A 15,031-nucleotide genomic window follows, 5' to 3' on the forward strand; every position below is an offset into this window, starting at 1 on the left:
AGCACTATCGCGACCTTGGCCAACCCCCAGAGAAAACGTCACAAGCGCACCTCTGGACTTTTAGTACGCGGATGAGGGCACTAACAGGTGCTAAAGCCGGTAAAAGGATGGGTTGCTGTAACCTCAGATAGATTAGCAGGGCGGTAGCTAATTTGGGGCCGCACAAAGAAATCAGCTAATCGTTCCATGAAAAAAACGGGAGCAAAGACTCCGATGGATGGGAAGTGGGCACATGGTTCAGAGCTCCAAAAGCTATGGTGCTGAAGTAGGGATAGTTAGCAATCAAGGTTCACCACTTTTTGCATCTGGCGTTGGAGGCTAGCCGTCCCGTCCAGTTAGTGAGTTGGGTTTGGGTAGCTTTTTCGGAGGGAGCTGTTTGGGGTAGTGTTTGAGTTTAGCTGGCACATTGTTAGTTGTACTATGGATGAAACCAAAATTGTTGATGCTTTTTTGTGTTTCAAGTTCTGGCTGCTCAAGGTACACTGTACGGACTGTGCGATAAGGTTAAGCTGTCAGTTGACAAGATCAGGTACTATAGGTACCTAGTACTCAAGGCAGTACATATAGGCAGTGGCAACTTGCATTATCGGAGGTACTCTTTTTTTTGGTACTCGGGATATGTACATGTAGCTTGTCGAGGGGGCTGCGCTGCGGCAACTGCAGATTCTGCTACAAGTGGCAAGGTGCTGAAAACATGCCGGGGTACCCTCCAATATATACCTTGCATAGTGCCTCTGAGAGTCGTTGGTGATCGGCGCCCCCATGGTTTTTTCCAATCCCGAGCGACAGCGATCCGTGCACCTTGTGGCGGCTGTGGAACGGTGATGGCAGCAATTCCGGACCGGGCTCAGGTGAAGGCTGCCAAGCTGGTGTCCGAGTCGGCCAGAGAGCGAGAGACGTTTGAGTGAGTATTGGGGCTTCTTTTTGCTTTTCTTGTTTCCTTCTCTTTTCTTGCCTCGTCTCTCTTGTCTTGCCATCGTCAGGTCAGGTCAGGCCAGGCCAGGCCGGGTCAGGCTCTTCTTTCTTGTGTGTGTTAACCCGTGGCAACCACCGACATGTAGATACTCTTCGTCTCTGCTCAGCGCCGTCAGGCTCAACGAGACCGGCAAGCCGACGCCTTCGTCTGAGCTCGCCGCCGCCGACGACGTTATCCTCACCGGCCTCGCCCAGCTGGGAGCTTTGCAGACGGGCACCGACAGGTCCCTCATCTCGCTGTTCGACGCCCACCGCCAGTGCATCGTCGCCGAAGCAACACCCACCCAGCGACTGTATCCGTCGCTCAAGAGTGACGACTGTGACCGCCCCCTCTGGCTATGTGGCACCGCCATCCCTCGTAGCCATGGAATCTGCGAACTGTGCCTCCTCGGCGACAAGGCTCTCGATGCGGCCGATGGCGAGACCCCCCACCAGCTCCCTCTGACCATTGCCCAGGACATTGTTGTCGACCCTCGGTTCTCGTCCAAGCCGTACTGCCAGCCGGGCACTCTGGCTCGGTTCTATGCGGCTGTCCCGATCCGAACTCGACGTGGAATCAACATCGGCGTCTACTGCGTCATCAACGAGACACCAAACAAGGACTGGACCGATGTCCACTCGCAGCGGCTACGGGACATATCCTGTGCCATCATGGACCATCTCGAGGCACAGAGACTCAAGATTGTGCACAAACGGGATCTGCGAATGAACAGGGGCTTGGGGTCGTTTATCGAGGGCAAACCCACCATATATGGAGGGCAGAAGACTTCGAATGATGTTGTCTTGGAGACGGTGCCTAACAGCCCCAGCCACAGGCAACGATTTTTCCAACAACAAGAGCAGGACAGACCAGAGGATGATCTCGTGACCGACTTGTCACCGAAAACCACATTAACGGATCCAATCAACGCCCCAAGGTCGGGAAACGAGGCCAATCTAAGCCCAAACGACGCCATCTCTGGCCATGAACGCCGTACGTTCTCTGCTGGCAGCTCAGGAGCCACGAGGCCCGAATTCAAATCCATGGCTAGTCTGACAGAGGACGAAAGCTCAATGGTCATTCTGTCCAAAGCTGCCAACATTGTCAGGGAGTCCATCGAGGTGGAGGGCTGCCTTTTCTTCGAAGCCCCCATCCAGTCATATCTGTCCCCGGCGGCGCAGAACAGCACCACGACTGACGAGGGAAGCCAGTCATCCGCCACGAGCAGCAGCGATGAGGACCTAGAAGCAAGGCGTCCAAGTAAGACTGCGTCGCAGTGTAGGCTCCTTGGCTATTCCACGTCTACGGCGTCGAGCATCAATGGGGCTGTTCCAAGCCGGCCCTGCGTTTCTATGAGAGAGAACTTTCTGTCTAAGCTTCTTCGGCGCTATCCCAGGGGCCAGATTTTCAACTTTGGCGCCGACGGGGAGTTGCAATCGGACTCGTCAGAAGACGAGCAGCCATGGCAGTTGTCAGAGGGATACCCGAGCATCTCTGCGTTACCCATGAGAGGTTCTGAAATCAATCTAACAATGCCGCGTGACGGGATTCCACTGAAAAGCTCGGCGAGGCAGCTTGAGGGAAAGGCTCTCCTCAAGGCTTTCCCTGGCTCTCGGAGCATAGGATTCGTCCCTATCTGGGACCCCAGGAAAGATCGATGGCATGCCGGCGGATTCATCTGCACCAAGGACGTGGCTCGAAGTTTTTCACTTGAACAGGAATTAAGTTATCTGAGAGCTCTGGGGATGCTTGCCATGTCTGAAATCCTGCGGTTCAAGGATTTGCGGGCTGATAAAGCAAAGACGGATGCTCTTGGGTCACTCTCACACGAGCTTCGTTCCCCGCTGCATGGAATTCTGCTCAACGCCGAACTGCTCATTGATACCAAGCTCGACATCTTTCAGGGCAATGTTGCCCACACTATCGAAACTTGCTCCCGCACACTTCTGGACACGGTAGACCACCTCCTTGAATATTCCAGAATCAATCATCTGTCTGGACGAGATGACAGGGCGCTCAGCTTGACGTCAAATGGTCTCGATCTGGGGCAATTTGGCAAGAAATCCTTGCTGCGCGACTCGCAAATTGACCACATTGTCGAGGAAGTTATTGAGAGTGTCTTTGCTGGCTTCAACTTTTTACACTTGTCTGTCAAACAACTCTCTGACCAGCACAGCGGGTCGATCAACCCCGATGTGAATGCGAATCACCACTCGGATTCGCTGCAAGCAATAGACCAGCTCGAACCCTGGATGACCAAGAACGGGGAGCTCAGGTGGAGCTTCGATGATGTCTTGATCATCCTCTCGATGGATGCCAGGTGCAATTGGGCGTATTGCGTTGACGTGGGAGCCATCCGGCGCATCGTCATGAACATATTCGGCAATGCGTTGAAGCATACCAAGCGGGGCACGATTACAGTTTCTCTTACGCAGGAAATGGTTCGCCTTAGGGGCCGCAAGAAAGAGCGTGTCGTCAGGTTTACAGTGCAGGATACCGGCAAAGGCATCGGCCCTGATTTCCTCAAGCACGGGCTCTTCCGTCCCTTTTCACAGGAGGATCCATTATCACCTGGTGCCGGGCTAGGTCTCAGTCTCGTGCAGCAGATAACATCTCATCTGCAAGGTGATGTCTCGATACGGAGCGAGCTCGGCGTTGGGACGACAGCCTGTGTCACCCTCCCGTTGGAGCAGCTACCGCGTCCTGTGGAAGTGGCCCCTACAATCTCCGATGAAGAAGACAAGGCGTTCAAAGAACAAGTTGCTGACCTCAAAGGCCTGCGTGTGCGGGTTATAATGGCGAATTCCGACTGGCAAACGGCTATAGTCAACATCTGCCGCGAATGGCTACATATGGAAATCATCCCCAACACCCGAGACACGAGCGTCACGCCGGACCTTGTGCTTTGGTCCCATATGGACTTGGCGACACTGAGCGAAGATTTTGAATCATTTGACAAAACACCCAATGTTGTCGTGTGCTCAAATGCTCTAGTAGCCTATCGCCAGTCACACGTGTTCAAGAAGGCCGGATCTCCTGCCATTTTTGAGTTTATTTCTCAACCGTGAGTCTCTCCATCTTGAGTGTTCCTTTTCTCGTTCCTCATTGACTCATGCATTGCAATTCTTAGGACCGGCCCTCGTAAACTTGCCAGAACGCTGCATTCGGCCTACATGCGCTGGATGAGCAGCTTCAATTCGCCAGGAGCACCTCTTTCGATTCCAATGGTGGCCAAGAGGCCAAAGGGCCCCAAGAGAACACCAAGTACATTCTCTTCTGCTCATATCGGTAGGCCACCATTGACCAGACCGACAACTGCTGTATCTCGAAGCAGCGGGTCAATATTCACGAGCGACGGTTCTTTTATATCGTCTGGTTCTCAGACCGAAACGCCCCCAAAGTCTCCAGAAGAGTCTCTAGTCCGGCGGGATAAGCCGGAGGCGCCTCAAATCAGCTTTTTGCTCGTTGACGACAATTACATCAACTTGAAGGTGCTTTCCACTTATATGAAGAAGCGCAACATTGGGTTCCAAGAGGCGAAGAACGGCAAGGAAGCGGTAGAATACTTCGTTGCCAACCCCAGCGCGTATGCCTGCATCCTAATGGACATATCCATGCCGGTCATGGATGGATTCGAGGCCACGAGGCAAATTCGAGCACATGAAGCCCAGATGGGACTGACGCCCGTCCCCATTATTGCGCTTTCGGGATTAGCGACGGAAGATGCTCAGCAGGAGGCATTTGGAAGCGGGATGGATGTGTTCCTCACCAAACCGGTAAAGCTCGGGGCTTTGGGCAACCTGCTCGAATCCCATGGAATTCTTAACAGCGGCTGAAAGGCAAAGGAGAATTTTATACTACTTGACTCATACGCTCGGCATGGATATACACGAAACGGCTGACCGAACCCGAAACGGATAACTCTGGTACCACTTGTTCGTGAAGAGTACTACGAGGGAATTACTAGGATAACGTCCAGCGTCTGGCTCGCCGGGCTCTGGTGCACTGAAGTGTTTTATTTCTGTCTTTAGCACCATCCCGGCTGAAGCCAGACGACGAATCGACCAGCCTCAGCAGCCGCGAGCCTATGGTCGTCGTCGGTCATTATGGGCACAAGGAAGATTTTTTGGAGGAGATACATGATCAAATGTGGCAATGAGAAATAAACGAGGATTAATGCCGCCATGTGAAATGAGATTCATGGATGGAGTTGAAGGGAAGGGCCTTATTGGCCTAGTTGGTAGCAAGAACTAGCACGAATACGAAATATGGTGGCATCTTTGGCAGAGATGCCCTATTTGATGTCCAGGGACGGACTGATTCTTTGAAGAATTACCCGAACGGTGGGATCCACCAGTGAATTATATCTATTCGATCTTGCTGCGATGAAACGAGAACGAGTCATTGAGAAAGGCCCATTGCTGGGTGGCTTCTTAGAATCCTGGGCGTCATGGATAGAGATGCTCCAGGAGCCCTGTCGGGGAAATCGCACAAGATTGCGGGGAGAGAGACATTGATCATGTTTTGATGAAGCTTTCTTTGCTGCCCATGTACGGAGTATATGTGCATGTGGTATGTACTATGTATAATCATTGGAAGCAAGCAATAATAAAGGGGTTAGCCTACAGGTAAATTGTGGGAGCGCCGTAAGAAAATAGCGTGGAAAGGGGGGGGCTATGGATGATCTGCCGGGCGTGTGGTTGCGTGCGCAAATGCATCTCCAGGTCTAAGAATGTACGGATGTTGTTCCATGCTTACATTTGGCGCACTGTAGATCCGGGTTGCGACGTTAGATCGGGGGTTGGTTGCTCCCCAGAAATAGGTATTGATGATGATGCCCTGCGCTACGACTGTTTGAGGGAGCTGGAGTAGTAGTAGTAATGTTTCTCACCTACCTAGCAAGGACGATGAGTGTTGAGCCGTGTTGACAGGTAGGTAGTATAATGGTATGCTGACGGTGAGACTGGGCCTTGTGTGTTTTCTTCTCTTCTTGTTCATTTCTTTCTATTTATTTATATAGCAAGAGTCTTGATGAGGCCAGATGTGTCATCATGCGTCTGATGCTAGGTGGAATATGCGTGACCTCCTTCTGTGTAGGGAAAAGTTGTTGGATATAGTAGCTTTCCTGACATGTAGGTGTATGGATGGATGGTATAAGCAAGGTGTCTATTAATATTGGGGGATGCTAAATATAGGGCCTGGTGGAAATGAGCGAAGAGTGAGTGCTGATTCAGACGGATCTCTGTTTATGGCGATGAATACATGCGTACTTAGTTGTAGCAATAGTTAGCTTCAATTGTATGTGGTCTGTGGGATGTTTCATGCTATATTTATTGTTTCTTAGTATAGATGGTTTATGTGTTTGTGATGGGAGGGGGTTTCCACCTGTTTTTTGAGAGGGTAGAAGATCTATGGGTAAGTGGAGGAAGAGGAGGAAGACATGGTAATTGGTGGATAATGGTTGTCAAATGAAGATGGATGTGTGAGATTTTGCTGGATGCAGGTGGATGGAATACAGTGGTTGGTGTTTCAACATTGCTTGATGTGGAAATAGGTAAGCTTGAGTGTGAAGGGACGGGTTTTGAACAGTATAGGACAGTCTCTGTTTTCTACTCAACTACCTAGTACTCAGCAATGATGACAATATCGAGTATCGTGGATCTTTCTCTCCTGTCTAGCGGTTGTAGTGTGTGGTGTGCTACTATGCTTGTCTCGTTCTCCTAAAATTACTCCTCCTGGAATTATCCTACATGTTCTGATAGCATCTGCGATTATCAACTACCCTCATTGCCCCTTGCGAGTATAAAGCAATGGAGAGAGCATCTACAATACCGCAATAGCTCTGATCTTCATCATTCATGTGCCTTCTCTTGATAGAACGCTGAGCCAACAACTAAGCTCGTATCGTATATCGCATCTCCACTCCGCTGGCTCTGCGGACCAGGATCTTGACAATTGCCATAGAGCCATCATGTCGCTATTCTTATTCCGAAACATAACTTACTTCTACTGCACATGCTAGTACAGTTCTAGGCTAATCACGAAATTGCATGCTCCCAAACCGGGCACCTCTCACCATCCCTGGAGTCCGTTCTGCTGACTACCTCCGTAGTAATCCTCCACCATGCAGTAGTACTCGTTAGACGGACACGTTAGATTGGAATCTTTGAAAAGCTGCCCTGGCTAGTTTTTGGGATGTGGGCTTGACGGCGAAGCTATCGTGGAGCAAGGGCTCTTGTTTGAAGTCGGGCACGGTGGGAGGAATGAGGGTTGCTATACTAATCATCTCGAGGCGGTGGAGGGACGAAAAAGGCATTGCTGAGATTGTTGAAGCCTTGGAGTCATGATGGATGAAGTTGAGAATGCGACGTCATTGGGATTCTGTACAATTGGTGCAACAGATGCAACACGTTGGAACTCAGTAAAGTAAAGTGAAGCCAAATTGACCTCAAAATTATCTTGATATTTCTGGAAGCTTTGGCCTATGTACTTCCAGTCCTTGACCGACAGCGGCGAAGAGACGGACATGCAGACTGTCGTCATCTGGCAATTGAAGCACCGGTCCGCAGGTTATTCCGCAGCACAGTGCGCACAGACCCTCGGCACCACCGCCCAGGGCCACCAGAACATGACGTGGAGCTCGAAATTGTCTGTGCCAATTCTATTTCTATATTTAGCTTTACATTCCCTGCAACTCCCACCGAAACTTGCTCTTTACGATGGCGAAACGGACATGAGTCTCTGCGGACGGTGTTTCCAGTGGCAAAGACAGAGAGATTCCATCATGGCAAACGCATCTCTCGTCCCGGATCTGCACTGTCTGTCTGTACGGAGCAGTGCGGACCGACGTTTATGCAAAGCAAACAAACGATGCGCACAAACGCCACCAATTGTGTGACAACGCCAATGTTGCGATAGCCGGAAATCTGCTCGTTGGCCCGAGACAAGACGATCCCAAGCCGACTCGCCATTGGCACGCCCGTGTGACAGCGACCGAGGTCGTGCATCTGCTTCACAACTTTTGTGCCCGATTAGACGCCATTGGCTGCGATTGGCGGGATGCCCTCAGGGCGCTGCAGACAGGGGCCGGGGCTCAGCGCTTACCCGCAGGCTAGAAATAGCAACACGGCCACTCACGGCCATGGTCGACCCTCCACCTCCGCTGCCTCGCTCTTCTCGCGTCTATCCCGACGACGCAGCGGATGTGATTTGGCTTGCTGCCGTTAGCATCATGCAGCAGCGTCGGCTGAACAAGGACGGGCGGTTCCACTTTGTCGCTGGTGGCGCAAGGACTGGGGGGAGAGAGGAGGAGAGGAGGAGAAGAAGAAGGGGAGAGAGAAGAGGAGAAACAAGAAGAGGAGAGGAGGAGACGAGACGAAAAGACGCCCAGACGATGCACAACATGCGCGGTTGTTTCGTCGTATATAGCCGCCGACGGTCCCGCCATCTGGTCGTTGGCTTTGTTCTGCGGCATTTCTATTCTCGTCTCGCGACGCTTATAATACAACCCCAAGGTTCGAGTTTCGTATCGTCTGGAGTCCTCGTACCTGGGACGAGGATACGGCTTGACGTGGTTGGGTCCGGCATCTCGTTGACTCACCCCACTCACTCCCCATCTTTATTTCTTTCCTCGACTCCTGCTCTTCAACTTTGACATCTCTCATCCGTCTCCGTTTGTACTGTACATCCTTTGAGTGAACCACGATGGCTTCTCAACCCTTCCAGCAGACCTCTTCCAAGAGGCCACGGCTGTCGCTCAAGATCAGCACCTCCAGCCCTTCAGTCCCCAGCAGGCCCACAAGAGGCTTCCAAGTCGACCCTACCGATCGCACCGCATGCAACACACTGTCCAACGTATACGCCACGGCCATTGAGAGATTTACGCCAGTCCAAGCAGAGCCCCTCACAGCAATCAACACCCTACAAAGCTTCTCTCTCAAGACGCCAGTCGAGCCTCGAGGCCCCAAGCTAAGAATCAAGACGCCATATGTCGCCGCATTTCCAGAGACACCAACCACGGAGACGTCGGGCTCGCCGCCCCAGCAGATGGAAATTGCCTTTCCCAGCACAATGACACCGACGCCTCCCATGTCTGCTGGCGCCGTCGACCCCAACGGACCAAAGGCCTTTTCTTTCTCTCCCATGGACATCTCCTCCAAGACCAGGGCATATGCCGTCACCTCTCCATGCTCACCTATTGAGCCTCTTCTCTCCAGGCGGTTTACTTCCCTCTACACTACTGGCGCCCCGGCTCCCTATACGCACCCTCACTCTCTCCACAGCATTCTACGCAACTCACCTCTTCCCCCCCGGACGGCGATTCCAGCCTCTCCAAGGCGGCAGTCCTTGCGGTTGCAGGAAAAGGCTGCCAAGCGAGTGGGCTACAACAACCCTCTCACCCAGACCATCATCACCAACAAGTACACCAAGTCGCACATCGACCTCCTCGTGGAGGAGGCTTCGCCCGCCTCGCCGTCGTTTTCACCCATTGGGGGCGACAGGGCAATCAACATCAAGCAAGCGTTCTCGCCCAACGAAATCGAGAATGGGGGCCAGACGCCAGGCCCGTTCGAGGACATGCGACGCAAGCTTGCGGCTTTGAGTGGCGGTGCAGCAGCTTTGTCTCCATCGGACACGGGTGGCATTCGCAAGCGCAAGCGCAAGGAGAAGAAACGCCGGTGGGTCTGGACAATTGGCGTGGCGGACGAGGAAGAAGAGGATGACGAACGCATTGGAGGCGCAATCGCGGCCTCGAGGGCTGAAGCCGCCTCTGCAAGGGCCAGGATCACGGCCAAGACGCCTCGTGGCGATGAGGCAGTGTCGACGACAGTTGTCCCAGATATCCAGATGGTGCCTGACACACCGACAGCAAGCATCGAGAGCAGCGCAGATTCGGCCATCGACATTGACATGTCAGATGCCAGCAGCGTCGTCTCGGAAGATTCTCAGCACTTTCTCGTCGCCCATTTGGCTTCAGCCGAGCCGGACATGAAGACGCCTACAGAGCCCAGGGCGCAGTACAATAAGCGGAAGCGGGATACGCCTATCCCAGAGCTAGCTGAGGCGCAGGACACGCCCGTCAGCGGGCACAGCTGAGTGACCCCCCTGGCGAAATGAATCGACCAAGGGGCAACTCTTGCATAACAAAGAAGAAAAAAAGCAAAAAGCAAAAAAAAAAAGAAAATTCTTTCTGTATTTGTACGACAATAGGGATGTGCATGAGGATGGAGGTAGTATGGACCAGGGCAATCCTGGCCGTTTGCATTTTTATTTTTTTTTCTCTTATTCACGGCGATCAACAACAAAAAGGGTACATTTTTATTCTGATGAGAAATGAACTGAACTTTCATGATAGCGAATTTGCCTGAATATACATACAGGCCTGGCGTTTTTTATTCTGCTCTGTGAGTAGGGGTGGGTTTATTTTCGATGCTATTATACCATGTTATATTACTATTCTGCAAATACCATCACCGCGCTTTGATTAGCCGAAACAACATTGTCCTTTGCATCTTTGTGACTGAAATCATCGTGACTGTCTTTATTAGCTTCGATGGACGGGAGTAGTTGGTGTGAGGAGGAGAGGTAGAAATAGGTATGAGCAAGGATAGTCCCATGTTTGCTACCGTATTAACTAGATCACATACACACTGCCTACAAATCACTTCCTGAATAAGAACACCTGTATATTCCTTGTTTATTTGTCTTTTTTTGCTTGAAATAACTCCTCATGCCATCTTTGCGCCTTGTTGCTGATCGTAATATATCTCCTCGGCCTGGACGATGCACTGCATGTTGGCGCCCAGCTTGTTAATGGTTTCTTGCCACTCTTCATATTCATCTGAGTCGAATACGATACCGCCACCTATCAAAGGTTGAAAAAGTTAGTTATTGCTTACTCTATATTTTTTTTTCTTTTCTTTTCTCACTGTAATCATGGAAAGGGAGAAAGTCAAAAACGAACCTGCTTGGAGATACGCCACGCCCTCCTTGACCATCATGGTCCGCAGAGCGATGCAAGTGTCCATGGCACCCTCGACGTCTTGGCCGTTCTCGTCCACTCCGCCGTAGCCAAAGTATCCCACCGCGCCGGCATACACGCCGCGCTTCTCCTTCTCCAGCTCGGCGATGAGCTCCATGGCCTTGACCTTTGGCGCGCCGGAGACGGTGCCGGCGGGGAAGATGGACCGGAAGGCGTCGAACCGGGTCTGGCCTGGGCGCAGGACGCCGGAGACCTGGGAGACGAGATGCTGGACGTGGCTGAACTTTTCGACGACCATGAGGCGGTCGACGCGGACGGTGAAGGGGTCGCCCACGCGGTTGACGTCGTTGCGGGCGAGGTCGACGAGCATGACGTGCTCGGCGCGGTCCTTGAGCGAGTTGCGCAGCTCGTTGGCCAGGCGCTCGTCGTCCTCTGGCGTTGGTCCTCGCTTGACGGTTCCGGCAATGGGGTGGGTGATTATCCGGCCGGCCTCCGACTTGACCAGCAGCTCGGGTGAGGCGCCGACGATCTGGAAGTCCTGGCAGTCAATGTAGAACATGTACGGCGACGGGTTGACGGTCCGCAGGTGTCGGTAGATGTTGAAGGGGTGGAGGTTGGTAGGGCGGGCGAAGCGCTGCGAGGGGACGGCCTGGATGATGTCGCCGATGACGATGTGCTCTTTTAGCTTGGTGACATGGCCCTCGTAGCCTTCGCGGCCAATGTTGGACTTGTACTCCTGGCCCAGCGTGATGGGGCCCTGCTCTGGCAGGGGAATCTCGGGGCTGTTGAGGACGTTTATCAGCTCGTCGATTGTCTTCTTTGCGTCGTCGTACGCCGCTTCTAGGCCCGTCTGTCCATCCGCCGGAACCTTGACGTAGCTGATGACCTTGATGATGCCGTAAAACTTGTCAAAGGCCACGATTGTGTCGTACAGCATGAAGAGAGACTCGGGGATCTTCAAGACGTCCTCCATCGGCCGCGCGGTCTTGGGCTCAAAGTATCGCACGCAGTCGTAGCCAACGTAGCCAACGGCTCCTCCCGCCATGGGAGGCAGCCTCAGCCCCGGGACGTGTGCGACGACATGGGCGGCCAGCTCCTCCTCCAGGGCCGGCAGCGGATCCTTCTGGTCGCCGTGTAGAGGGCCGGTGGTGAGGATCTTGCGCGGGTTGGCGCCGACGAAGCTGTACCGGCCGACCTGCTCGGTGGCGGCCGATTCGAAGAGGAACGAGTATGTGGAGGAGGCGGAGGCGGTGGATTTGGCGTGTGCCGAGACCTTGAGGTACGCGGCGGAGGGGGTGATGAGGTCGGAGCTGATTTGGCGATAGACGGGAACGAGCGTGGGCTTCTTTGCGCCGCCCTTGACGGGCTTGTTGAGGAGCTCTCTGACGGCGTCGAGAGACGGGACGAAGCTTCTCTATAGTTGGCGACAAAGGGAAAAAAGGAAAAGCAGATTAGCGCATTGAGGGCATATAAAAAGGGTGGTGAGCCGACTTGGGCGGCTTCTGGGCGAAGTGAAGAAAATTGATCGGCATCTAGGAGAAAAAAAAAGATGACTAGGTAGCTTACCACATGTGCCATTGCGAGGGGGTTATGTGTGATATCAATATGGAACAGAGAAGATGAAGAATTGAATAGAAGGGAAGACAAGAGGAGCGTCTACAGGAAGAGCGCCAGACCTCGTGCTGGGAATCTCAAAGCAGCGTTGAAGATCCGCAGCGTCGGTGGTGATGGGACAGTGAGATGTAAGTCAGATCAGCAGAGAATCCTGGGCTGTGACTCGACGAACCCCACGGCAATCGAAGGTTAGCAGATGGAGGGGCAATTATTTGGGCCGGCACCGGCGTGTTAGGCCTACATTAGCATTCCAGGTTAGTTGACTTGAGAGCCGGGCTAGCAGCGGAGGGGCGCTGAAGCCATTTTGGCCGGGCCATGAAGTCGATCCATCCATCAATGGGTTCAAAACCTCCACTGTCATCTTCCAATTGTTCGCGCTGGGCTCTGATTGGCGCAGACTCTCTCAATACCATTCAATGCTCTATTGTTAACGGTGGGCCGTGAAATGGCGGCACTTGGTCAGCGGCATTCACCTCTTGCTGTCCACTGTCCATGCAATTTCCGTAACATGTCCACATCGCCAACAGCTCCTGTCTAGAGGCCCTCTAGCTCTTCAGCCAGTACATAATTTTACATTGGATCCCCTCAGCCTCAAGAGGGCTAACGACCCTTTTTTCGCCCTCGAGATGATGCCATGGACGGCTCGGGGGTCAAGAAGCCGCCCAAACGCCGGGAAGGCCGCATCATTCTGCAGTTTGTCCGTCTTACTCCTTACCTACTAGTAGTACTCTGCCGTGAATGTGAATGTTGCTAAACTCGGGCCGTGTTGTTGTTGTTAGGACTACGACTGCTTCTACGCTCAAGTGTTTGAGCAAAAGAACCCGGCTCTGAAGTCACAGCCGGTGGGCGTCAAGCAGAAGAACATCTTGGCCACGTGCAACTACAATGCGCGGCGCCGCAATGTCAAGAAGCTCATGCTCATCTCAGAGGCCAAGAAGATATGCCCTGATCTTGTCCTTGTGGACGGCGAGGACCTGACGCCGTTCCGGGACATGAGCAAAATCCTGTTCAACTTCCTAAGATCGCACTCTTGGAACGGCAAAGCCGAACGTCTTGGTTTTGACGAGGTCTTCTTAGGTGCGTCTAAGAGTGTGCACGACAAATATCCACACATGCTAACTAACAGGTCTACCAGATGTGACGGACATTATCGAATACAACATGTTCTGTCTAAACCGGGCTTCAATGGCTGATTCCTTCTTCTACCTATCCAAAAAGGACCCCGAGCTGGGCTTTGCATGCGATTTAACCTCCATTGCAGGTTGCGTTGTTGGTGTTGCCCCTGATAGTGTGGATTTGGAGAGCCCCATCTATTTGAGGCACCTCTTGGGATCCCACTTTGCTCAATACTTGCGACTCAAGCTAGAACAAGACTTTGGCTACACATCAACGTGTGGCATCTCTACAAACAAGCTTCTGAGCAAACTTGTTGGTGGCAAGAACAAGCCGCAGAATCAGACAACGCTGCTTGCATCGACTGATGATGATATCGTCAACTTTGTAGATGGGCACAAGCTTCGCACCATCCCAGGAATGGGCTCCAAGATCACGCACCTTTTGGAATCCCATGTCTTGTCCAAGGAACTCGATCAGGACCTTGGTCCCTTTGATTCTCTGGTTACCGCACGGGAAGCCCGTCTCCACCCAACCGTCACGCCATCCTTTCTAGAGACCCTTTTGGGCGGTCCAGGGGCCGAAAGAGGCATCGGACCTCGGGTTTGGGGGTATCTTCATGGCGTGGATCCTACTGAAGTCAAGGAAGCCACCGATGTACCGTCACAGATTAGCATTGAAGACACCTACAAGGGCCTTGAAACGGTGCCCAGAATCACGGAAGAGCTTCACAAGCTGTCCTGTTCTCTGATCCGAAGAATGAGGGTGGATCTCTCTGCCCTAGATGATGGTTCGGATATCCCAGGCAGTCGCAAGTGGATTGCTCGACCAAGGACGGTTCGTCTCTCGATTCGATCGTGGCCAAAGTCAGATGCCTCCCAGCCCCAGAACTTCAGTCGCGTGTCTCGGTCAGGACCGTTGCCAAGCTTTGTGTTTGATCTCAAGGCTGACATTGATGAGATCGCCCAGCAGCTAGTCGCAGAGGCGCTACTACCATTGCTTCGCCGCCTGCAGAATGAAAAGGGTCAAACGTGGAACCTACAGCTGATTAATATCTGTGCCGCGAACATGGTTGCCGGAGCTACTGGCGACAAGATGGGGGCGGGACGGGACATTGCAACCATGTTTAAGAGGCAAGATGAAGTGCTTGCTCCGTGGAAAATTACGCCCGAAGTTATTGACGAGAATGATCAAATCATGGAAAATGAGATGGAGAGCCTCGTGCCTGAAGATTCTGATTCTGACGCTGACATTTCCTGGGAGGCTACAGACAATTCGATATGCGCTACCTGCGGTCATTCTATACCTTCGTTTGCACTCTCCGCCCACTCGAGGTATCATGAGTTGGGCGAATGAGCCACGCCAGT

The 15,031-nt window shown here is 52.7% G+C and overlaps 4 protein-coding genes across 4 annotated transcripts; 3 read left to right on the forward strand and 1 right to left on the reverse strand.

Annotated features, from left to right (window-relative positions):
• Nucleotides 1–824: 824 nt before the first annotated feature.
• On the forward strand, nucleotides 825–4,791 carry Triagg1_7814 (uncharacterized protein; the record flags this gene model as incomplete). Its single annotated transcript, XM_062902591.1, has 4 exons — nucleotides 825–904; nucleotides 1,062–4,019; nucleotides 4,160–4,243; nucleotides 4,290–4,791. The coding sequence occupies 4 exons, from the start codon at nucleotides 825–827 to the stop codon at nucleotides 4,789–4,791; spliced, it is 3,624 nt and encodes a 1,207-aa protein (XP_062753147.1).
• A 3,868-nt stretch (nucleotides 4,792–8,659) lies between these two features.
• Nucleotides 8,660–10,051, forward strand: Triagg1_7815 (uncharacterized protein; the record flags this gene model as incomplete). The annotated part of the gene is made up of 1 exon (XM_062902592.1): nucleotides 8,660–10,051. The coding sequence occupies one exon, from the start codon at nucleotides 8,660–8,662 to the stop codon at nucleotides 10,049–10,051; it is 1,392 nt and encodes a 463-aa protein (XP_062753148.1).
• Nucleotides 10,052–10,683: 632 nt separating this feature from the next.
• Triagg1_7816 (uncharacterized protein) lies at nucleotides 10,684–12,515 on the reverse strand (the record flags this gene model as incomplete). The annotated part of the gene is made up of 3 exons (XM_062902593.1): nucleotides 10,684–10,820; nucleotides 10,920–12,351; nucleotides 12,504–12,515. The coding sequence occupies 3 exons, from the start codon at nucleotides 12,513–12,515 to the stop codon at nucleotides 10,684–10,686; spliced, it is 1,581 nt and encodes a 526-aa protein (XP_062753149.1).
• Nucleotides 12,516–13,185: 670 nt separating this feature from the next.
• On the forward strand, nucleotides 13,186–15,020 carry Triagg1_7817 (uncharacterized protein; the record flags this gene model as incomplete). The annotated part of the gene is made up of 3 exons (XM_062902594.1): nucleotides 13,186–13,275; nucleotides 13,331–13,628; nucleotides 13,687–15,020. 3 exons carry the CDS (start codon nucleotides 13,186–13,188, stop codon nucleotides 15,018–15,020), a joined length of 1,722 nt encoding a protein of 573 aa, XP_062753150.1.
• Nucleotides 15,021–15,031: the final 11 nt, after the last annotated feature.

The sequence above is a fragment of the Trichoderma aggressivum genome, assembly GCF_033847375.1.
Source record: "Trichoderma aggressivum f. europaeum strain CBS 100526 chromosome Unknown scaffold_036, whole genome shotgun sequence".
NCBI lineage: Eukaryota > Fungi > Ascomycota > Sordariomycetes > Hypocreales > Hypocreaceae > Trichoderma > Trichoderma aggressivum.